This window comes from Calliopsis andreniformis, chromosome 6 (genome assembly GCF_051401765.1).
Source record: "Calliopsis andreniformis isolate RMS-2024a chromosome 6, iyCalAndr_principal, whole genome shotgun sequence".
Taxonomy (NCBI): Eukaryota; Metazoa; Arthropoda; class Insecta; order Hymenoptera; family Andrenidae; genus Calliopsis; species Calliopsis andreniformis.
Window position 1 is genome coordinate 3,672,519 of NC_135067.1, and position 26,583 is coordinate 3,699,101.

General features: G+C 35.0%; 1 protein-coding gene across 1 annotated transcript in view; it reads left to right on the plus strand.

The window, feature by feature from the left end:
- Positions 1-26,583, plus strand: part of Stacl (SH3 and cysteine-rich domain-containing protein) — a 94,985-nt gene that overhangs the window by 28,561 nt on the left and 39,841 nt on the right. The window contains exon 2 of the mRNA XM_076381116.1: positions 45-842. Within this exon, the coding sequence (XP_076237231.1) occupies positions 437-842 (406 nt within the window). The 5' untranslated portion in view covers positions 45-436. The remainder of the gene's footprint in view (positions 1-44; positions 843-26,583) is intronic.

The following is a 26,583-nucleotide window of genomic DNA, read 5'->3' on the forward strand; positions in this document are numbered from 1 at the left end:
TCAGCAGCCGGAAGAATCCCATAACAATGTTTTCTTTATTACAGACGATGAATCATCGGTGATCCATGGGAGGTCGTTAGACTGTTCTCCAATGCGTCCAGTGACCTCCTGGCTGGCTCCTCCCTTCTAAGGAAAAAGAAGACCGAACAGACGACAGCAGCGGGGAGCAAAATCGAAAAGAGGAGGGCTGGAAGAAACGGGGGAGGGGTAGCGAGCATGCCAAAAAGATGCGGCTGTTTACGTGGCCTGGCAGTGTGACTCGCAACGGTATCGTAAACGATGAATTGGCGGGCAGCGATGTTGGCTCACGCATACCCGAGACAAGTGGCAGCAGCAGGGCCAGCGGCAGCAACGTCGACGGCAGCCACGCTACCGAGCGAGTCGTCAGAGTCGGTGAGGAGGCTGTGGAACGCCACGAAGACACCATCGGCTGGGCATGTACGTCATCTACCCGGCGGACGAGCTCCTGCGTATCTATGAGAATCGAAGCCGTGATCAGAGCTCAGTGTTGACCGGCGAGCGTCGTCGTTCGAGCTGTCAGATCACTGTAATCACTGTCAGTGACAGAACCGATCGTGTCGTCGAGGAGGAAGAGCGCAAGAAGCGACGAGAGCGGAGGGGTGATCGGGGCCAAACACGGAGGAAGAGAACAGCCCGACATAACGGGGCTCGTAATCACGAGGTCGCGAGGGGCACACGTCCCGAGAAGAACACCAGGACTATGCAAAACAGCCGTGGCGCCGGCGAGGATGCCGCCAATCCTCTCAAGGACCTCACGCAGCCAGGGCTCAACGAGCCGCTCAAGCAGCACAATGCCGCCGCGCTTAAGCTCGTACAGACTGGTGAGTTTTGCATTTTTTTTACCTTTATTTATATTTACCTATTTAGTAAATATAAATGCTTGGGTTATTTATAACCCATAAGTAGGTATTACGTGTAATATAACCCATAGGTAGATATTACTTTAGATTTATCTCATTTTACATGTTTACTTATTTACTAATGTGTGAATCGCCTCATTATAATTATTTGTGCTTCTCTCCCTTATAGTCTAATATTATTTTCGATTAAAACTTCAATAATTACTATAAGTGCTTTTATCTTTGGACCCTAAAAGAATACGAAGGGAATAAACATATCAATTGGTTTTTAATAGTGCCATCTATGGGTAGTATATACGCACTTTTTATGGTGAGATAAACTTGAATCGGATATTACGACTTTTTAATGGAAGTACTTCATTGGACACTTTTAATCACTGTTGTGTCATAGAATTCTGTTTTGAAATACTCTAGCTTGATATTTTGGCGAAATGCTTTATTGGATTCGCATATTGTATTTTCTTGTTAAGTTCTTTTATTGAAATTTTTCATGGATATCCTCTGTTAAAAATGTGACTTTTATTGACTATTTTTTGTTGAGGTATTTTTCTGGGGTATTCCAGGTGATTGTATTTCTACGAGGTTTACCGAGGTAAATATTTTATACAGAATATTGTCCTGAAAGTGTCTGTACTATCCCCAGAACGTGAAGAATACAGAGAATATGGTACTTCAAATGTTGTTATAAACAATGTGATTCACCAACGTCTGCCACCTAAATTACTAGAGAACTATTGGCTACATGAAAAAATGTTTTAAACAAAAGTTGTAAGCTATGAAGGGGAGCACACTATGTTCTAACTAGTATTTTACTATTTTGTTTTGTTTTCTATCGAGGTATGAAGGTCACAGATATGAAGTTTTTCAATTTGACCAGTCGTAAAATTTTACTCCACCAGAAAAATTGAAAAAGTCAAAGCTGAGTAAAATATTATTCATTTCAAATAGTAAATAGTAAAGGATAAATGGTCTATTCTATTTTTGATTGTCCATGTTGTTACTTATTAATTTGTTTTATACTCAATTAATATACTCTATACTCATGCCTTATACTATTATCATTTTTACGCTATAGTACTCGAGATTGAAAACATATATTCTTTTATTTTATTTCTCTCTTGAGATACGTGTTTGAAACGTTCTCTGTTAAAACATTCTCTCTTGAGATATTTTCTGTTAACACATTCTCCACTAAGGAAGCTTGTGCTACAGAGTGTTTTGCTTTCAGAAATCCTTTTCTGTTTTCAGAATCTCTTATTGTGATTCTTCTTGAAACTTGCACAAAGTAAAAACATGGAAAGTTAATTGAGTATCGTAGTTGTGTATAATCTAATTAAAAAATTCAGTTCAAGGATGACATCAAATATGGAGCAGCGAATGTCATCTTTGCCTTTTAAACCGTAACGTAATATCTTTGCAAACCCAGCTCTTTCTGTTATAAGAATGATCAGTGATTTAAAATTTTTCACTCATCATTTAGAATTCATTATTGATCTGAGTATCGGTTCGTTTATATGCATTTATTACTCATTTATTAATAATAAATGCACATGTATTTATTATTACGTATTATAGATGTGTCGAATATGTTCGGTTTCATATTTAACTTAATGTTTCAGAGATTTGCTAGCTTCACAGTAGTTCACAGCATACTTTCATACATGCTAACCTATATGTACACATATATGTATATAGAAACTAGCTTTAGTGGTATTAAGAGAAGTACAATACAGACTTTCCTAGATTACGTATTCATCCATAGCAAACACGCACAATGCAGAAATGCACTTTCTTTGCGCTGTTATAAAGAACTCTGTCTCACAGAATATTACGTATATCCGTTTGTCGCGTTCGTAACGTGGAATACTTTCCTCTTCAATACAATTTTATGATCCTTTGTATTCCTTCGAACAAAGCAACGTTTGAAAGAATTGTTTGTTATGCGAGCTTTCGCTTTCAGAAAGCTTTGATGTATACCAAAACTCATCAAATTTATGAATTTACATATCAAATAAATTCAAATATTAATTTCATTATTTTCGTCTAAAAAACGAAAAAGGAAAATTCTTATAAAAAGATATCGCTCACTTGCTGCAATGATGATATAAAAACATATTTTTGTGTTATTAATAAAAAGACACGGTTGTTCTGTGAAATGGAGTTATTTTCCTATTTCTTAAAAAAATAATAATTTTTTAGCTATGTCACTGTTGCAGCAAATGAGCGACATAATTGCTATAATTTTCTATCCAAAGATAAGGTAACCGCAGGAAAAAATTTTTCCAATTTAAGACTCTTCTTTCCACGGTTGACATTACAAAAGGGAGCAGCCTTGGGTTACATTGTAAAACTCCTCCACGAACATGTAATTACTTCGTTACACAAACATAAGGGTAACCTGATTACACGTGGTACGATCAAAGGTTCCTAGTACACACGTGTTTAAAGGTTGTTTTCCTTTATATCCAAAGTAGTTGTTAAACTTGAGAGTTATTTAACGTACCGCTGATGGTGGAAAATGTAATGCACTAAAGATTCCATGTAATATGCATTTGAATTTCGTGCTCAGAAGTTATAAGTTACCTGATAGTTGATCCAAACGAACCATTTAAGAGGCTGATTGCTCGTTTGTGAAGTCGACATGTCCCTCGGGGACAAGCCTTCCCTTTGCTTTGCTTAATGATTTCTATCCACCTCAGTCTCCCCTCTGGGAAGCACCGTGAATATAATTAACCGAAGAAATCAGTTTGAGACGCAAAAGAGAGTGGAGTAAAAAATGTTTGATTAATGAATAATGCAAATTACTCCAAGTGATACTCGACAGGCAATTTTAGTAGTAACCTAGTTCTTCATATGTGCTTCGTTGAATGAGCTAAAATCTACCATAGCTTTAGAATGAGTTCCTATAGGCATTGTCAGCGTTGTTATGGCTAGTTATTGTTTAAAAAAACTTTTGATAGATCTAATGCCAACGAACAACACCGAAATTCCAATCGTAGGGAAGACTGTTTTGGCACGGGTCTCGTGTAAGCCTTCTATCCAAAGCTTAAGCCATAACATCCAACCTTTTTACGATGATCTTAATATACGACAGTCTCATCCGCGACGTTGTAACCGATAAATTTAAGGGATATAGTGTAGGAAGGTCATAAGAATGAAGCAACATAGGATAAACTTGTGGAAGTCACGTTTGTAAAGAAACTGTCGTCATAACAGCTATTCAGACTTCATAGAGCTTATATTCTCTACGTTGAACTCGTATAAGATTTATGCTGAATGTAGAGTCTTTATGATAAAAGCTAAGAATAACATGAATCAAAATTTAAATTGGAGATATACGTATATGTACGTACTATTTGTTTCGGTTGCCTCGGCCATCGAAATGACGAAAGATGCATATTTAATCAAAAAACGAGGTAATAATTTTCAAACTTTTGAGGACGCTCGTTTCTAATTTTTCGAAGTTTTACAATTTTTAAATTTCAAGCGTTTGTGGTAGCAAATTTACATATTCTCATAAGTAACTTTTTAGACTTACAAGCTTTTGAATTTACAACTACAAGATTGATCAGTTTTTGAATTCCCTAACTCTTTAAGTCTTAAATATCTTAGAACTTGAGCTTTTGAACTTACAAATTCTCAAGCTACTGAACTTCTAGGCTGATAACTTTGAAATTATTAAGTTCTCGCGCTTTCAAAATTTTTAACCCTGAAACTTGTGAACTTTTAAACTCCCGAGGTTTTAAATTTCACGAGTTTTTAATATTTCAAATTCCTAATTTGCAAATGTCTAATTTTTCAAATCTTCAGTTTTCGAACTTTTGAAATTTTAGACCTCTTAAGTTCCATGGCTTTTAAACGGACAAGCATGGAAGTTTCCAAGCTTTAAAGATTCCAAATTTACGAGTGCTTAATTTTATGAGCTGTCGAGCTTTTTACACCACGAGCACACAAGTTTTTCCGTTTCTAAATTTTCAATTTTATGAGTTGTTTACTCTGCTAAGCTTTCGATTACGGAAATTTTCAGATTTATATGTTTTCAATTTATACAATTTTAATACTCTTCAAACTAGAAAACTTGTAAGTATTCTGGAATATCTAAATTTTAGCTAGCTAAATTTTTCAGCAAGTTTTTCTCAAACAAAGAAAATTCTTTTCATTTCCACCGTTCTCAGTTGGACAATGTGTATCTTTACCTTTTCGTTACAAAAGCACAGAAGGGCTAAAAAAAAGGGTTACAAAAAAAATCTCGATGCAAAAGTGCATCTTTCCACACTAGAAGAGAAGAGAATTCAAGAAAAAAGAGGTGAATCCGCAGGGACAGAAGCACACGCATTCTGTGTCGAATAAAATAACTCGAAGCGATGACACAATTGTAAATTATTGCCCCATAAAACGCGTACATGTGCTTTACAAAACGGCGCACTGAATGGCGGGTGCTCGTTTCCCCACTTATAATTGCCTTGTCGCTTGTGCAGTATCTTAAGCGGCAGTCTTTATTTCGTTATTTATTTGCTCCCTGTTTTTTTCTTCTTTTTCGATCCACGCAACATTATAAAGACAAACAGCTGAAATTGTCCCTATTATTCTTTAAGGCTGCTACAATTTGTCAAACGTAATTCTGTGAATGTTTTTATTTTCCGAGGGAATATGAGAGACTGAGTACTTTCATCCATAGAAATCTTAAAAAGCATAATTTTTCAACGAGGAAACTCCATTAGCTCTGAAGTTCTCTCATTATGTACTTTTTGCGACTCTACTTCCTGCTTAATTAAATAGAGGTTTAAGATTTTTCTGACTTTCCAGTTCTTCCTTTAAAAAGAAAGGGGTTTACTGAATGTTTGTATTTAAAATCAGGATTTCTAATATTCCTTGGATAGATGGTTGCCTTCGTTTTGAATTTCTATGAAGTTTCAAAGATGTTTCTATAATTTTCATAACTTTCACTATTTTTATGATTCATTATGTTGAATTCCATGAATTTTACGAGATAGAACTAAAAAAGTTTATTCTTCAAGCGAATAATTCATCTTTAATTAATTTCCACATCAATTAGGGAAATTAGTTAACAACGGGTAGACGGCTGCAATTACATTAATGGTTTAATTTTAATTAAAGTATTACAATCGCATTGTAATATTTAACCTTTCAATTGTAACTAAAGCACTTCAATTAAGTGAATCGGTTTTCCAATTTAATCTCAAGCAAAACATCCACCTACTAAACTATTTACTTAACTCAATCCTTCGCAATCAAATAAATTAGTGTACCTTAACTGAGATTCTGATGATGGAATAAAGAAATATAGACGATCAAGTTATTAATTAAAAGTGCAATATAAGAAATCATCACTTTTAACATAAGTAAAAAACATTTCTTAATATCAAACTAAATGTAAGAAAGTTTATAAATCTGTACTACTGAAAACAAATTAAACATGACAGAATTAATCTATAGTAGATAAAAATCTAATTCTACCAAAAAAATTCTAAAATCAGTAATCAAAATACAAAATACTAAACCGGATAGTTGTGCACATAGGTGGGTGTTCTTTTGCAGGGCATGCTAGTTTATGCTACATTCTGCATTATTTTGATAAAGAATAATAGGGTCTCTTTTACTAATATTTGTACTAATTTGTCCGGAAATTTCGTGTCGATTTTTAAATAAAATAAAAAACTTTATATTTTAATATATTTATGTTTTTATTCAGTTAGGTGTACACGATTTTTCCTACAAGCTTTTATTCTGGAGAGTAATTTGGAAACGCTATTTTCCCAAAAAGCCTTCGATTTTTCAGTAATAACATTAAAATATAAGGTTTCCTGTTTCATCCACTTAAAAATCATCACGAACTTTCCAGACAACCCAATATTTACCTATATTTCAGAAACATTCGTGAAGTTTTTAAAGAATCCTTTTGATTTTTTTTACTTTTAATGTATAGAATATCCAAAATCAACAATACTATAAACAGACTAACCCTTTGAGTGATTGTGTTATATTGATTTCAACGTCGCTTCTTTTCGTTTAAAAAATATTTGTCAATGTTATTAAAACATGAAAATATGTTCATAGGAATACCTCCGAGAAGTTTGCAATTTATTTGTAGTTTTATTTCTCGTGTTTTACAGTTTAAGAAAAATAACTGCAGGAAAACTGCTTAAAAACGTCAAAAAGTAAAGGACTTCCACAATTAAAAACTGAATAAAGAATACCAAGTCTTAAAATATTTCAGTTAAAACCCTTGAAAATAAAGTCGAGTTTAATCGACCAAGTACAGTAACCTTGCTCAACAAGTAATCTTCTCGAACGCTCCAGTTTCCAGGAACTATCTTCGCCACAAAGAAAAGAAACGTTGATACAACAAGTGGGAAACCCTTTCCAAACATTAATTTTTACATTAAATGAGGTACCGTGTTTAGTAAGCAGGAGATTCATTATTCATCGCGGTAGCTCGAGCGAGAAAAAACCCTCACTCTCTCCCTCACCCCCTTTCGGTAAGAAAAGTGTATCGAACTCTTCCTGCAAGCGCAAAAACCTATCTACCCGGAAGGAAGATGGGACAAGGATTTTTGTCGCGAGAGCAGCTGTATTTTTCACAGCACGGCTGTTTCCTTTGAGGCCAATCACGCTGAGCTTCGGGGGCGCGAAGATTAATTATGTCGCGTCAAAAATAGGGGTTGTCGATTCTATGGCCGAGTCGTTCGGTCATCGGTCTCCCTGCTACGCGTTTTTATCGGCCTCTCGCGTTCCATTCTTGAAAATGTCGATTCTGTACCGAGAACTTATTAACCTTTGTCCCCTTCGACGTTTTCGATCGATCTTGCCGCCGATAGAAGGGATAATATGTTCGTAAATTTATAAGGTCTGACAACGGATAACTGATTCATCTATATTTTTGGGAGTTTGTGCAAGTGGAAAACATACATACGTGTTTACTTAACAGTCACCATCTTGTTAGATACTGACGAGAAGAGTTCCTCAAATGTAAAGTCGCTCTTTAATCAACCTTTGGCAGCTTCCAGAGCTTGTCAAGCTAAATACGTTAATACATAGATGTATGTTTCTGAATTTGTAGTATGGGCTCCAGTTTTTTAATAGATTTCTGGATTTACAAAATTTATAAATATTCAGATATCCATATTTTTAAATTTGGAAATAATTATACTTTTAAATTTTTTACCATTTAAATTTTCGAGTATTCAAATTTTGAAACTTTGTAATTGTTCAGTATTCGAACTTTTCAAAAAATCAGAGTACACAGAGAAAGTTTAATATTGAATATGTTGCAAACTGTTGATTATTTATATGCCATTGGTGAATTTATCTTGGAGCTTTTGCGTCGGAAAATCCTTAAGTTTTAAAATAACTTTACTGAAGAAAATTAGAAAATAGTAAATGACTTTCTTTCCTTTACTTTGAAAACATTATGGAGAAAATATGAACAAGTAAAGGTATGTTATCTGTATCATTGTTTTGGGTGCACAGTTATGCTAATTTAAATAATAATAATTGGAAAAATAAATAAAAACCTATTTAACCTTTTATTACCACTAGAAAGCAATTTGAAAGTTTGCAGGCACAAAAGATGGAAGTTATTATCCGAATTTATTTCTAATGATCCAATATGCAACATTTTTTTGTGACAGGAACATTGCCTTACTTCTTGCATACTCTTCAGAAAAATTGTTTACATGTTTTAGTATGTTGAATCGAAGGAAAAGACGAGGAAGAAAATAGGAAGCTGCACGTATATTCATGGAATCACGCTTGCAAATATTCAGTAAATATTGACTTTGTTTACTTTATCAGCTGCGAAAGTGTTCTCTCCCCTTTTCTTATTTTCTGAAGGACAGAATTTGCAAATTTATGAAGTGTCTTGGAAAGATGAGGGTGGAAGAAATATTGCCTAGGTTTATAAGAATTCTGTAAACTTATTATTCAAGTTCCTCAGTGATTGATGATCGTAGAGGAAGCAGAGAATATTAATTAACATGTAAGCTGTACTATTCGTTAACATTTTCAACTAATTACAATGACTAAATATAAAAGAAGACAAAACAGTATAATAATATCTTCAATTTTAGCAACGAGTTATCAATTTATCATAAATATTTGACAAATTTGATTGAAAATAATTCAAAACATTTATAGGGAGGAAAATAGTGTCTCAATGAAAGATACGTCATTTGTATTCGCAAACTACTCATTTCTATGGCCAACAATTTCAACGATGAAACATATAAACAATATTCGAAAAAGTTTATCATTTATTATTTAATTAATATCGATGAAAGAAAATATGATTGGCAGAGTCAACAGCAGTAACAAATTATTTTTTCTAGTTTAATTGAATATACTATCAATTTAAATTAATCGGAAATATGTATTCGTCATTCGTATTCAGTGGCCACTGTTTCGCTCAATTTTGCACTCAACAAACACCGGAGGAATATCATTGATTCAACAAGTGCTCTGCTCTCGTATCATATTTCCCACCCGATAATAATTTAATCTTTGGTACAAAATATTCCTTTCCTCTTTTTTGCGAGCACGCGTGCTCCAGTAAAAATTGTACAAAAAAAAGTTTCGTAATTTTCCTCTTCATTTGTACTTCAGAGCACGAAGGGATTCGATTCATGGTTCCCGGAACTTCTTTCAACGTTTTCCTTTCCTGCGTGCACGCGATACGGATGTGAAATCTCGTGTAGCCCTTGTAACCGAAAAGAGTTCTTACCTTCCGCGTTTTAAGCCTGTTTTCCTAGCCAAACTGAGGATTAGAGTCCCAGTTTATGATTCATTGATGTTATAGGAAGCCGTTTCGTGAACAATGCATTAACCAAATCGTATTACACTCATTTCAGTAGTGGAATTAATTATTTGTTTGTTCGTGAAATGTGAATTGGTCAGTTCATACGGTCGACGCGTCAGGTTGTTCGATAGAAGTTTGAATTCACTAGCTCGTTTGTCGATCGATTGTGTTCCGGCTCCATGTGAGGCTAATTTGTTAACTGGGGAGTGAAAGGGGATGAAGAGGTTTCGCTGGAAACCGGAAAATTTATTTGAACTTCCGGAACTTGTATAATGATTGCAGAAATTGTACAGTAGGATGTTTTAACAGTTGCTTTATGTATTATTTTTTATTTTTAGATCAGTTTATAAAAAGGGGAATAGAGATTGTTTTCTTTATTTTGAAATTTTTAATTTTCTAACTTTTGAATATTTTAAATATTTAATATTTGAATTTTCAAATTTTTCCCTCAATATTTTAGAATTCGTAAGCTCAACTTCTTATCAATATTTTCATAAACTGTAGCCATCAAAGTCTTAACCTTTCAAATTCTAAAAAAAACTCGACCATCACTACGGATCTATGTACTTGACACAATTTCAATACAAAAACACCCAAAGAATATACTAACACAAATTTTATACAATATTATCCGTTACCGCGATTAAGAAATAAATTAGTGGAAAATTTCACGGAAATTGAGAATTATTTTGAAGCAATAATAGCTTTTGCACCACCGAAGAAAAATATAAGAGCCACAATAATTATTCATGATAAAAATGTCGTGTCACGTTGTGTCCTGGTGACACAAATACACGTCACGCAAGCGACAGCACATTTTCCTCGAATAGTATGCGTTATTGCACTTTTTTTCTTCATATGTTGCGGTAATTTTTATTTCCTCTCTCGACAAGGCTCGTTCGACCGTTAATTGATTGCGTTCTAGCAAAATGATTATTACGAAATCGATGGTCTTGCAAATTGAAACGGTTCGTACCTCTCGTGTTTCACTGCAACAGATGTGTTCAATTGCCACCAAAGTTATAACAGTGACAACTATCTCTTGAAAAAAATACGCTGCATCTGCTACAGAAATGATTCAATAAATAAATTTGTTACATTAAAAAACGATCTTTGCAGTAAAACTACATATCTTCATTTTCTTCACTTTTAGATATACCAAAGATCCATAGTCTGGCAATGAATTTCAATTTATCCTCAAAGCTCGCTAGTGATCTCTCCGATCTTCTTTGAATCACATTATCTGATAAGTTGATCCACGATCACTTTTTCCACTGTATATCACGACCAAGCTGTCTTTGATGAAAGTAGTTTTAGGTTCATTGGAATGCAGGTGGTCGAAACAGGCTGAGCTTTTTCGCGCTGACTGAGAACAGCAAGAGGAGCTTCAAAGGTGTGTCGTCGAAGGCGCGATGCTTCCACGAGGAAACGAATTCTCCTCGGAGCGTTTCGCAAGATTACATTCAAGACCTCGTTACCGCGGTATAAATAGAGCTTTCCTCCTGGCGTGGATTCAGTTTAACAGCCGCGGAGTAGCGGGTGCGACTGGGCCCAAACAATCTTCTGGCTGTCACGTGTGGTGACCTGGATGCCTATTCAGATCATTGGCGCCGGGTTGTTGCTTTCATCGGTTGCACCAGTGCACCTACTTCTTTCTTTCTGCTTTGGGAACGACGCTCCTAAAAACTTAAGAGGGTGCTTTTCTGCAAGACGCGGTTTTTAGGATTTTTCCGCAATTGCTTACTAACGAATAGCAACACTTCTTTTGAGCCAGCTCTTTTATATACATCTTTTTATATTTCAATAATATTAACAAATTTTTTGTACAAAAAAGGATCCAATGACAGTGCAACTCTATCACATAAGAAGGAAGTCTTTTTGTCGTTAATTTTGCATGCACCTTTGTTGCATGTGTCGTTATAAGTCGAGAAATAAGAAAAAGAGGAAAAGAATCGATAGTCATACTTCAGAATATTGTCACATCTTTCATTCTGGACCTGGCAGCAAGACTCACTCAAGTCTATGTTTTTCGAAATTGTACTTTACATGTCTTTTTATTATTTTCTCTGCTTTTTATCAAAATAACAGAAATCCAATTTTTACTACCTAAGAAATAAAAAAGTCTTAGTGATATAAACTATTTAAAAGAAACTATTCTCAAAAAAGTGACCAAAAAGGGAGTCTGCTTAACTATCAGGTACATAATTGTCTCTTTTTTAAATGAAAACTATAGTTTTTGCCTTACGTAAAATTAACATTTCATGCAATACAAAAATTGTAATGTATGTATCGAATACGACTAGTCATAAATATAAAAACACCAATCAGAAACCAAGGAAAAACCAAATAGCACCTGCTGTTTAATTCAGAAGTTGAATCTCATCATCAAAGCTGTCGCCTTTTTCCTACAATGACAAACCCTAAATTTCTAATGACTCACGACCCCTGTCGTCCACGTTTCATCAAGCCAAGAGAAGCTTCAGAAGAAGTCAAGCTTCGTACCAACCAGGTCACAAGACGAAACTGAACGTCAAGAACCATTATTGCTTATAATCTCTTGAAATAGACCAAGGTACAATCAAAAGAAGATAGCTTGTTCAATCAGACTTCAAACCTACCCTCATGAGTGTCTGTCCCGTAGTAACCGAATCCACATTTCTAAAACACAGACTTCTTCCTAATCTCTTAAACTGTTACAAAAGATAATGATATATCTGCACTGAAGCAATAACAAGAAACTGTTTGTTGCTGTTCCATTTGTCCTAAAGAAATCGCCGTTTATTGTGAAATATTTCCTCAGGTTTCTTTATGTTTCTATTACCAACGATAAATGTCGCCTTACTATGTCTAGATTGAGGTAACAAAGGGGAACATTTTGTCAACTTTTGTTGCTACAAGTTTCAAAATGTTGCCAAGGAACACCAACTTATAGAAACATTTTGTCCATATTGAAGCAACATAATTCGAAGAATGGATGTTACTGCTCCGAATAGAAACCAGCAACAAGCGGCAACATTTGGTGCTGGCAATAAAAACGCGAAAAAATTGCGGGGCAATGTGCGGAGACTTTTCAGTTTACATAGGACAGCAACAAAAAGTACCTCATTCTTGCTTCAGTGTAGACATAGCTAAAATCAAAACAAAACTTGAATATTCCTCAAAGTATTTTGCTTTAATGTGGACAAAATATCTCTATATATAAGTTGGTCTTGATCAAAACATCTTGTGACATGTAGCATCAAGAGACGACAACATATTCCTCGTGGTTACTTCTTTGAAGACATAGCTTAAAGGTGCGGCCCCACTGAGGCAACAACGAGCATCATTTTGTTGCCGTTCTGCGTTTCTTGAAAAAGTCACCGTTTGTTGCCATAACTTCTTCATGTTTCTGCTACTGGTGACAATGTTGCGCTTGTTGCTTGTTTCCATTCGCAACACAAACAAATGTTTCTTCAATCTGTACGTTTTGTCACCCGATTTTGTAGCTGCTGGAACGAACGCGATTTATACATACATATGTGGACAATTTGTAGTAGGCAATAAATATAGTCTTCAAACTTCAAATGTTCCTTGGATTGTGTTGCTCCAGCATGGACAAAAAGTTTCCATAAATTACAGTTCGTTGGAAACCTTTAGGAACATGCAACAACAGGAAGCGACAAAATGCTGCTCGTTATGCCTCAGTGGACTAGCACCTTAAGAACCGCTTCTATAGTTCGTGAAGAACAACATCGAGGCTAGCCAGGTCTGGGTTAGATCCACCTCTTCCTGAAACCTGGCACCGACCCCGGCACATCGACCAGGTGCCAAGGTCGCTACGCTTCTAGCCCACCAGGGCGTCGTTCGTCCTCCGTCGAGGTTCCTAGAACTCGACGGATGGGTCGACGACTCCGGTCCAGGTGAGCAGCCGCGCAGAGGGCCGATGCCTGCACGCAGGAAACGGCGTGCAGGTTATATTTAATAAAGGAGTCCGGTTGCCACGGTAACTGCGAGGTGAACGAGCGCCGGTATTGATTCAGCCCACCTGAATTCAGGTCAGCCCCTGACTAAACACCTTTCCCCCTGTGTTACACAAAGCCTTGTCTCTGTTTCCGTTGCGTACCCCTACTCCTTCAGCTGGATTCCTCTCCGATCTTCGCCACCCCATCGCTTCTGTGCGCGTGGGACACGCGACCGTCATACATTATGGATGTGGTTCATCTTGATAGGGATGGTGGGCCGCCTTTCTAGACACCGTAGACGCACGCTTTGCTGTAGATAGAATCGCGCAGGGGGTAGGATGTCGATATACGTGGAAGGATGACTGGAATAATAGGGGATACCTGTGTTGGGTACATATGTCCTGGCTTCCTAATTGGGGTACAACGACTGCAATCGTATCGCTTCTTATTACATATGTATTCTTAATGCATTGGGAATTTGTGTAGTTATAGTGACTCATGAATTGGTTTATCTATAACAAGAAATGCACAGGGTTATACATGGTGAATCTGTCAGATTAAAATCATTTTTAAAAAAGAATTCTTATTGAAAGTGTAATACTTCTTTTTAATCCTATATGTTAATAAGTAACTTTAAATAAAAAAATAATTCCTTAGTTTAAGTATAAAAGTTCCTTGGTTTATAAATGATTTTAATACAACAGCACAGAATTAGATGCGTAGACACGTGAAATTATGCACGTGAATTTACGAAGAGATAGTCAGGTGATTTTTGGAAACTTGGAAATCGGAAAATATAGGACTTTAATCATTAAAAAACATGGAATATTTAAAAATTTCGACGTGTGAATATTAAGAAACTTGAATATATTATAATTTAATAATTTTATTCGTTTGAAAGTTTGGGTGCAAATTCTACGGGTTGAAAATCTCACGTTTAAATTCAAAAGTAAAATATCGTTAAAACTTGTACATGTATAAATCTTTGCAGATAAACGCCCATTTACCAAATCGATTAACCCTAGAAAGCAAAAGTATAAAAGGTTAAGCATCAATCACGTGCCTTAGCATTAAATTTTTAAAAAATTCAGAAAGTGAAGTAAATCACTTTGGCCTGTGAATAGCTTATATGCATTGAATGCGCGTGAGACTCGCCTTAATTTATTCATATTATAATATCCTGACGACACTTTTTAGTTATACCACCAAGGTATCAAAAAGTATATTTCTGTGAAACTTTTAGCTTGTCGCATTGCAATTCTAGATTTCATATAAAGCAACTCGGTTCTGAAAATTATTTTACCTTGATAACTGGAAGAATACTTTACACAGAGCACTTTAAGCACACTTTCTACATGCTCATTCACCTTTTATTGTATTTTAAGCTATAAGCGTGTGTTACAGTTTGTCTAAAATTGATGGCAATACCTATAGGTGTACAGAGTCAGGGTCTTCTTAACGACTTCATTTGATAGAACGGTGGTATTACGCGACGATAAAACGTTCACTATTCAGCAGCGCGGAAGTTGGATCAGATAAGGAACACGAGCTCGTAAATGTTCATCGATACTGGATTGATAATGGTGACAGCAATTAAGCGAAACCTTGCGCTCAGAGGCCTACATTGTCCGTACGCGATTTTTTATGGATGAGTGTTATCAACCGTTAAGTTTATCAGCCCGTAAAATATGTATAGATGAATTATTGGTGTGCTCGATCAAACTGAAACCGCAATTAAACTGGATTAATGTATTTTTCCATGTTGAAGATAAACGAGACTTAATTGCTAAAACTTCGATATGATCCTAGCGTACCCTAGGCCTAGACCTAGTCTAATTGAGATCTAGCTTAGATATGTCTCAGATTTTCCTGGAACTTAGTTCAAATCTAATCTATACGTACTACAAGTCTAGTTTCTAATTCAGAACTCAAAGCTTATTGAGATCAATCAGAGACAGCAGAGGTCGTTGCGAAAATCTAGTTCAAACTTAGTTCGAACCCAGATCAAAATCTATCACAAGCTTAGCTCAGAGATAATTTAATCGTAGGTTAAACGTATAGCAAATTTATGTTGAATATAGTGTATACATACTTCAAAGCTTCATACTTAATTTACAACAGCCTTAAATATTATTCGAACATGTAAACCTTCATACCTCAATTCTTGCACAAACAGCTTAGATATGATTCAAACTTAAATTATATAATTACTCACAATTCAAATTCACGTTAAGCTTAACTAATTTTAAGCCCCTAAAACACAGTAATTGTAATTTATTCTAAATAAGTAGGTACATGCATTACTCAAAAGTACTACGGTGGTAGCTGATAAAATTAAAACATTCGCTAAAAATACTATTTGTTAAATATGAAAATAATTATAAACGTGATAACTAAATATATTTAAATTACTATATAAATCAAAATTTGAAGTAAAGCAAGAGAATCAGATCTTTAATGATAAATAACACACACTATTACTTCTAATATGACAGTCAAACCAAAAGTATCGATGTTTGTAAGATAGTGCAATTTCAAAACTGTAAAATACATCATGGAAGTAAAACAATAGCTAGTTTAATTTGAGAACACGATGAATTTGTCCTCCTGCTTGTGAGTTCAAACATCGCAACATCTTTGAGACATAGGACACGCATAATGAAATATGCTGATAACTTCTAAAAACGCGAGTATAGGCAGAAGCCGCAAACGCATGAAACCGCGACGGGGTTTCAGCTTACATGAAAACTCGATTAAACGATACGGCAGTGTAACGTCGTTAAATAATGCCATTACGGTCAGCCATCGTCGCTGATAAATCAATTGCCGAACTGTAACGAGCATTATTGATGGGCAAGCGTAAAATTTTGTTACGATTACCGTTCCCCGCAGAAATTTCGTTTTGGGGTAGCGACCAGCCGACGCGACATGGGAATTTCAATGCTCCATTTCGTGTCCCACGCGTACCGTTCAGTTAACTTCGACGGGAATGTAGCAGAAAATTCAATTTTTCCAGCCAAGTAGCAAAGCGTGGAAATATTTCACCTGTCTGACCCTAGAAGGCTATTGATTTATTCAACTTTCAATTTATTTATACCGAAGTTCGTCCAGAGGTTCATTGATTTTTACCCAGTTTACTCCTCGCTTCCTTCGAAATCGATGTAGAGCTCGTCTTTAGTCGTTCAATGTGCTGTCTATCCGTTTAAGGACTTGTCAGTTCGCTCTGGCTTAGAATAACTTATATATGGGACAACTTCATCAAAAATTCCGTCGAATATTTCTATCGAAGTGTATAAAGTATTTTTTACTAGTTAAATACTATAAAAATAAGAGCTGTCTAATAGATGAAGGATAATTATAAAAAATTATAGATAATATGCGTATAACAGATTAAAAAGTAACTTAGTTTGAATAATAATATATAGATTTTCCTTTAATCGATAAAAATTCTGTTCAAGTCAATCGTAATACAGCGCGTTCGACAACAAGTGTCAGAAATTATAAGAGGTGATTCTACATGTAAAAATAGGACGAAAATCGGTAATGAAGAAGTTGCGTATGAGGCTTCACTCCAGAGTTACTAATTGATGCGAAAACATATAAAATTCGCATAAGATGTGACTGACTTGAGACTTATGCTACTGCCAACGTGCATTAGTTAGGTCAGATACAGCAAAATCACTAGGAAAGTCTCGAGCCAAACACATTTCACGAGTATTCTAAACGTTTTCTCAACAATTAGTAATCTGGAAACCAACCTTGAAATGGAATTTTCTCTTATTTTAGCATATAGAATCATCTGCTAAAATTTCTGACACCTGTCGTGGAACACCTTGTATATCAGTATAATTTGAAATTTAGAAAAAATGATTCTACGTTTTAACCATAAGGATAGATTTGAAAGTTTTGTTTGTAAATACTTAAATTATCATATCTATTTTAAAATCTTCAAATAATGTAACATGTAGGTGCTTAAATGTTTAAGCCTTAAAACTTTTCCAGTATTTATAATATTTCATAAACAATTAGTAATGTGATCCAAAAAAGATAATACGTATTCGTATAATAATAATTATCGATGAACTTTCCAAAGAAGGTACCCCCTAATGGGTTTTGATGACTTTAAAATATATGGTCAGTTTGTATTTCACACTATGCTTATAATCAATATGTAATGTAATGTACTAGAAAACCTTTAGAAAAGCATTGATTTTCACACAATTGAGAATAGATTGATAAAAAGAATGAGTATAAGTTGTATCGTCTGAGTTGGTTGGATTTCGATCTCTGCCCCCGTTAGTCTAGCTCCAACTAATTATACACTATACCTATCTCATACCGATTGTGACCATTTATAGTATTTTGCAAATATCTTGGAAACTTAATCCAATCGCTAGTTTTTATTATCTTTCCTCTTGTCAGAACAAAGCGATTAATACGTTGACTGTCATGTCACCCATGTAGGAGCGACAATTTTTACATTAATGTACATAATTATGAAAGGTATTAACAAAGAAGTATAGCCACAGCTAACTAGATGAAGGAGAACAGTGTAAAATAAACATAGAAATGAATTAAAAATAATTTTTTTTCAATTCAGAATTATTGCCAAAATGATGGAATTTTTAGTGAATTTAACGTGGCTGTCAACGTATTTAAAAAGATCCAGTTTAAATCCGCGAGGGCACACCTAGACATTGGTTTTGTTATTAAAATAGGATATCAGGATAGGATATTCCTTCGTTTGTATTAAAATTAGTGTCAGATTATTTATGAATCCATCTAAATTATTTTCATATTGAAATTATTCTACCAAAAGCGGTAAACCTTCGACAAAGAATTCCGTATTGATGGACAGGTTCTGGAAGATTCACCGTCGCGAGAGGTCAATTTTCTATTTACAGACCACATTAGTGTAAAACTTAATGGGCGCCTCCATTAATGCAACTTCTAGGAAGGATAGGCGAAGTAATTATCGTGCCATTAAACTTCAGTATAAATCACCCAGTTGCCGGACGGTCTCCCTGTACCCGCGTGCGTTCTATGTTCTATCCCGTCGTCACTTAACAAATTAGTATTTGCGCTGGTAACCTTTACAGCCAATGCTGACGCTGATTTTAACGTGCAGTTCAATACATGTCGATACAAATCTGCACCAATTCAGTAAGGTCGTATTTCGATTCACAGCAATGTTCTGTGGGATATATTTGCTACCCTATTAGCATAACAAGCATGGAATACCTTTGTGCATCAAATTTACGATTAAATACAAGATAAGAATTCCAAAAGAAATTTCAAATTTATATCTGTATAATATGAGAAAAAGTTAATTATTCACCTGAGATGTTGAAACATTTTCTTCTTTGTCTTTTCTTGAATTTTATTTGTAGCGACGTGGTGACAATACTACGTTAAAGTGATATTTTCACGTTCTAACATATGTAGACTATGTCAAGTTTGGATTGCAACTATAGGAGAGTTTCTTCACCGTTTTATGAAAAATGTTTAACAATGAATAAGTATTTTTCACCATTCAGGGTAGATCACAGTAATTTACAGATACACATGTTTGTATCCAGAAGGTAAACTAAAATAAACTGAAATCAAAAAATAAATAATTGTTTCATTTTTAGTTTTTACATTTAATGTTTATTCAGTGCTCTTTAGTCTACCATTTTCAGAATTTATACATGTGTGTTTAGCAATCTGTACACGTGAGAGTATCCTTAAGGATATATTTGCGACAGTTCAATATAATATCTTTGAGCTGTACTACAGTATCGAGGTATCAAAGAGCAAATCTGTGATCATCTTCGCTGTATTGCACTGAAAATCCACTTTTCATATAAACCGACTGGGTTTTGAAAACCATTTTACGTTAATAGATACAAGGATATTTTACTTTAAGCACATCTCTACTATACCGTTTTCCTTTTATCATCTAAAGATAGATGTAAAAAATATATGAAGGTAAAACGATACGAGTCACATTTTCAAAATATTTGAGTTTTCACCTTAATTAATGTTTACAAAATTAGGAACTTAAAGGAACATTGAAAAAACTTTTCCCTTTAAAAAGGTGAACACAATAAGATGTAAGTTCATAATACAGAATTAAGTTTCAATTTGAATATCAATATCTCGAACATAAAAATATATATGCAACTTCTGTTGTTTTAGTTTACAGCTACAGAAATATAAATATCTCGAACATAAAAATATATATGCAACTTCCGTTGTTTTAGTTTACAGGTACAGAAATATCTTGAACCTCTAAACCAGAATTTCTCAACCTTTTTCAGCTTATGACTCTCTTTCAACCATTAGCCACCTCTATGGCTCCCTCCCATCTTTCTTTTTTTTTATATCCATTTTCTTTCATGTCTCCATTTTTCTTTTCTTTAGTGTCTAGGAGACCATATTGCCCCCATTGAGAAATCCTGATTTAAAAATGTAAACTTAATGATTCTTCCGAAACAAGTTCATAAATCATCACTGTACCTCTCTCAAAAGCTTCTTCACAATCCTCCAAGTAGCCTACATTATACTCGATCTCGAAGGCACGAGATATTTTAATAGGACTTCAGGATTCACCCGTCTAATTTAAATCAAATATAATACAGATATTGAAATAGGCTGGATCAAATCGAGAACTCGTTAAGGAAATCACAAACGTATTCTGTAGATATAACCAAGGTACTGTCAGTTTACAAGATCCATGAACCCAGCTCAACTTTTCGCAGGTCAAACGATCTGCCATTTCTCTTCCTGGACCAAAACTAACCTTATGATCTTGTTCTGTCAAATCTTGCAGCCATGCTTCCAGCCTGGGCTGTCTTAATTAACTGAAATTAACGACCCAAGAGATACCCAGCGAAGGACGACCGCGAGTTTCCGGGTGTCCTCTGAGGCCGATGAGAATTTCGTCAGTCCTTCTATAATTATTATCGTCGTCACGGCGCCTGTAGGCGTGCGTGGTCCCCACGATGCTATCAAGGATGAAACTCGACAGCTTTCGGCTAAAATTACCCGGCAATTATTGCATCCCTAGCCAGAAGCCGCGCTTCTGGGAACCGTTGTGATCGCAGATCGAACTATGAGCAAAGTTCGAGCTTTCAACCATAACTTATCTATCGAAGTTCAGCTCCGCTCTCGATATACACGCAGTCTGGCGAAGCTTCACTTTTCCATGAATTAACACGATTGAGTCTAAACTCCTAACTACCTCGCTTGCCCTAATCATAGCCCCATGCTGTTTTGCAATTAATTCGATAAGGTCTCGTTCTACTGCTTATTTCATTTCTGAACTAGGGAATTGTCAGTTTTAGTCGTGGTTATTCATCAAGGTTTAGTCTAGTTCTGTGGATCGCATAGTGTAGTATTACGGTCTTTAATCGGATATTACCTGGCATTCAATTCAAAACTGACCGGTTTTGAGTTGCTGGATCAATACCGGGATCCAAACGCATACAAATCTGGTTTATTATTATCAAATCCAAGGATACAGAGAAGCGTTTCTACTTGCTCGCAGCGTGCTCTTGTACTGTCACGAAAGAAAAATGTGACCTTGAGTTTTGCCAAATTTATAGCGATTTGTTTTAGTAACTGGTACAGTTTGCAACGGCGTTCGATCAGGACAGGTCGCTAATTATAGTGACGTTTGAACGATACAGTTTGCCCACAAAATGTTTTATGTGCCTATGAAACGTTTAATAAGCTTCCTGTCAGTTCACCTGAAACAGGTGCCATATACAATTCATGGCCTTTGCAAAGCAGCCGTGTCGACGATTAGGCAAACTCTGGCCAGAGTTCAAGTGTACAACTGTTATGCTTCCCAGATGTAAGGAATTTGCATCCCTGATGCAAATTAATTAGCGTTACTTAAATCCTGAAGATGACTAGGTAACCTTGAGCATAATGAATAGTAGGGACAAGTAGTTTCTCTTAAACTCAGGAAGGATTCCTGAGAGATTACAAAGTAGAAAATGATTTATTTGTGTACCATTTTCCTTAATAAGGAAATAAATTCGAAGCTTATGAAAGACAATTGTTTTTATGAATCAAAAATGATTTATTTGTGTACCATTTTCCTTAATAAGGAAATAAATTCGAAGCTTATGAAAGACAATTGTTTGTGAAAAATTGCATTGAAAACTTGCTATGACATTTTTTCATTGAGGGCTTCATTTCAGCAAAAATAATTTTAAAATTGAATTTCCATACGCAATATTTCTACATAAAGAAAAAAATTATTTGTTCGTGTACCATTTTCGTTAATTAAAAAATAGATTTAGTGCTTAAGAGAGACAATTGAGTGTGACAATTTGCATCGAAACCTTACTGCAATTTTTTTATTAGAACCGTAATTTCTGGAAAAAAGTAATTTTAAAGTTGAATATACGTATCAGAAAGAGAACAGTTTGTTATTATTCCCTCTGATAAGTAAGTCAAAAGTATGCAATTATCGTTGTTTAATGGATGTTGCCGTTTCTGAAAAAAAATAATTTTGAAATTAATTACACGTGTCTGATACAGGTAAAAGAGACTTCAATTATGGGCTCTGTTTCAATTTTCATATAAGGTAGAAAAATAAGAGTTAAATGTAGCTTCCTCTCCTACAGAAAGTAATTCCAAGAAATTCTAGTCTTCTTGCTCCTCCTTACGAAAACCAATAATTAATTACTTTCCATTCTGTTTTCAAAATAATTTGATATCTACCATTAATTTAAAGAGAATGTAAAATTAAAAACATTCGAGAGATAAATCTACGCGATGATATTTATAATAGCTTTATGCTTTTAAGGTTCTACTAAACCAATAATAAAGAAATATAATGATAAAAGAAATTAAAACAACATCCGTTTTAAAACAACATCCAATTCAATCTGTCGATGTAAACACACTACAAGTGTAATTCAAATGAACTATATCGAAAACTTATTACATACAATCTTTGCCACAACCGTCATCGGCCTTCCTTGGAACTCAATAGCCGAGCCCCTATAGGCTGATGTTCCACCCCCTTCAATTAACCTTGTCACGTCAATTTTCGTGCAACGACCGATCGATATCTCCTCTGGCGGAGCAAATAAGGTCGATGTCCATTTGCCAGCGATTAGGATTACCTTCATTAGACTTTTGAACAGCCATTAACCTGTTCACCCAAGCCTCTTTCTCAAGTCCTCGATAAGGAACTGCAAATTGTTGAACAACCATTGAATAACCATTATTTGAAAAATATATCAAACGAAATACTTATTAGAAAACAATTATTTAGGTGCATAGTTATTCTATGGAAAAATTTAGGAAAATTTAACGTTTCAAAGTTCCTTCTGAAATCGTCAATCACAAATTTGAACTGTTCAACTTTTAAAACATGGATATTTAAATATTTGAATACCTGCAAGGTTGTGTATTTCATAATTTCTTAATTCGAAAGTTTAATAGATAATTAAAAAATTTGATAATTTAAAGGTTTAGAAGTTCCAATATTTGGAAATCTAAAATGTTTGTTGAATCACTTACGTTAAAAATTAATTAAACACTATGATCTTAAGTATAGGAAAATAAACACGTTTCACCGAGAAATTGAAGAAAATTCAACAGTCTTAAGTTTCTTTTTGATCAAAAGTTTCTCTTCTTTCGAAATTGTCTACAATATCTCGCAGAATTAAGCTCTGGAATGTTTTTCTTTCATTTTTCCTTCCAAGATTTTCGTGACCAACGTTCTAATTGTCTCCTCAGAAGAGGAGAAGTCGACACCCCAGTCTCCTCGTTAACAAGCCCCGCGTGTCCAAGTAATAATTCAGCGACGAAAAGTCAGGAATCGGAAGAGATTGCATTGGATTATTTCGTTTCCCTGGACTTTAATTGTTCCCACGTGATTCATCATATTTTGCAACTGATCCACCTAAGCCACGTGTCACAGTGCATCCTCCGAGAAGTAATCTTTCTAACAAAACCCCACAGTCACGGCAATCCCCCGCGAAATTCCGCCCTGCGTATCTCAACGCCTCCTCCCATGATTGGCTACAAACACGTTGCAATTCTTCGTACAATCGTGTTGCGATAAATTGCTCTCGATAGGTTTTACACACTGATACCTGGCTCGGCAGGAATTCTCACTCCAAGCGTATCGTGCTTTTGTAGGAAAAAACAAAGAAAGTACAAGTACGAAGTATCTTTTATTTATTTTAACGATTGAATGGAATGAATGTACAGATGTGAAGGTAATAAATAAAAGTTAAAGAAATGAAGAGGTAAATGAATAATTAAATGAACGAAGAAGTGTGAGAAACAAATAAATGCGGGAAATAAAGAAGTAATTGAAGTGTGGTAATAAAAGAAGAAAATGAAGAAGCTGAAATATTGACAAGTACAAGCAAATTATATAGAGTGTCCTAGGAATAGGTGGCCAAGCTTTGACATCGTATTCCCCTCTTCCTAAAGATAAAATAAAGGTCATATAAACATTGGTGCAGAAATTCTTCCTCTCGAGACGTAAACGCTTCTTATTTGGAGAGCATATTGTAGAAACACTTATAACTTACTTAAAAAAATTGCTGAAAATGCTTTCCTTGTGCTGTAATACACGCTTGGCATTGATGTTTCAGAGACTATCGAATATGTTCAAAAAGTTTTGATGTATTTCAAATTGTGTCACGTACAACGTCTCGAAAAGAAAGAATTTCCGGCCCTATGTTTATGTGACGTTCCTTCGCCTTTAAGAAAAATAGAATACGATGACAAAGTTTAATCATCTATTTCTGGGACACCCTGTGTAGGAAGAAATGGATAGAATACAAGAAGAAAGGTAATAGAATATTGAGTGTCGAACTCTCGCAGAGGCAAGACGTGTTTAGGCACGTGTGTTAACGAGTGATAGCGGAACACAATCGAAGCGAAGAAGTTTAAATCCGTATTTCAATCGTTCAGCAAATGAACATACTGGAACAATAGCTCATCAATTTTCTAAAGACCAAGCAAGAAATTTAAAAGAAGGGAAAGGAACCGCAGCAAATATATGGCAGCAAAAGTCACTCCTTCAATGTCGCAACAAAGGATGGCGCAACAAATGCAATATCCGACGAAGGAACAAGCAATAATTTTAAACTTAATAGGCCTTACAGTGCAGGACTATGCATTGGCGATCGGTAATATAGTTCAACCTAATAATGTTCGATACATTTCACGTATATCCCATGGACATGTGTGTGTATATACATATATATAAACACAAGAGAGATAGCTGACAAGCTTACTGGTAATCACACTAAGGTAAACATCGGACCGCATACCTTAGAAATACGACCGCTAATATTCAAATCAAGACGCATCATAATATCCAACGTTTGTCCAATTATTCCTAACTCCATTATAGAAGAGAAATTGCTAAAATTAAATATAAAACCCACCTCTCAGATCACAAGCATTAGAGCAGCTATAAGCATTCCGGGATATGCTCATGTACTCAGCTTCCGCAAACAAATGTACGTGCAACTGAAAGACGTTGATAAGCTACCAAACACTCTTAAAATAAATTTTGATAATACAGTGTACTGGATCTACTTCTCAACGGGAAAAGTATCATGCTTCCTCTGCAAGGAAGAAGGACATATAGCAAGCCACTGTAAAAACACAGAAACCAACATTCAGGAACCACAGGATAACGCTCCTCACATAACAGTAAATGATCATGAAAGTCAGATGGATATTTCACAAATGGACGAAGAAGACGAAAAAGCTAGACAGGATATGTCACCTCCTATTAAGACGAAAAGACCACTGTTCACTGCAACATCATCTACAAGCTTTTCCGAGATAATAAATACAGGCAATAAAAATACAGGTAATACAGATAAAGAAAAGAAAATTAAAATAGTCATAAAAAAACAAAAGAAGTTAAGAAGTGCTTGGACGAAAACAAATCATTTTTCATCAACGATATTGAAAAAAAACTAACCTTTGGAAATTTTGTAAGATTTATATTTGGTAAATCCAATATAAGTGACATTGCAAAAGAATATACAATTGACACCGTAGCTCTAATCAACCTGCTTACAGAATCATATGGTTTCCTAGATAAACGAAATATAAAAAATCGCATTATTAGAATTAAAAAACGAGTTTAACTTCAAGACCCAGACTACTACATCAGTGACAACTTAACATCTAATGACGACTTCACCATATAACAAATTAAAGAACTTCTATCATGGACCATCACATAGCAACAATAAGAATCTTATTTTGGAATACACGAAGTGTTTCAAAACGCAAAGAAAAATTGCAGATCATCCTCCAAGACGTCGACATCTTTGTATGTGTTAAATCCTGGCTAAAGCCTGAAGAGGACTTCCAATGCACAGGTTTTGTACCTTTCAGAAAAGACAGAACCCACTCTTGTGGAGAAAGTATTCTTATCCTAATCCTCAAGAAATTAGCATTTTTGGAACTGTCCAGAGTAAAATTACCGGACCAATCTGTGGAAATATGTGGTATCCAAATCATGAATACAAAACCCACCCTTAATCTGATAGTTTTACAAAGTCCCAGGTTACACTCTCACACAATACCAATGGAATCAAATTGAAGAAAATATTGACAAAAATCAATACGATATTCTACTGGGAGATTTTAATTCCTATAACAAAATCTGGAATTGCTCAAACACTGATAACACTTTCTACACAATGAAAATACTTTAACACATATTGGCACTCAAAGAAATTTAAAATCAAATAAAGACCTCGCCTTTTCCACCATGAACATAGCAGACAAAATTAATATAAAAATAGACGAGGAAACCTAGGGCTCGGATCGGTACCCTATTTTCATAGAAATTAATGTAAGTAAAAATTATTATAAAAAAAATATCTTTCAGTTAAAAACACGCCGAACAAACTGGGAAAATTTCATAACATACTTAGATCGTAGTTACTCACAA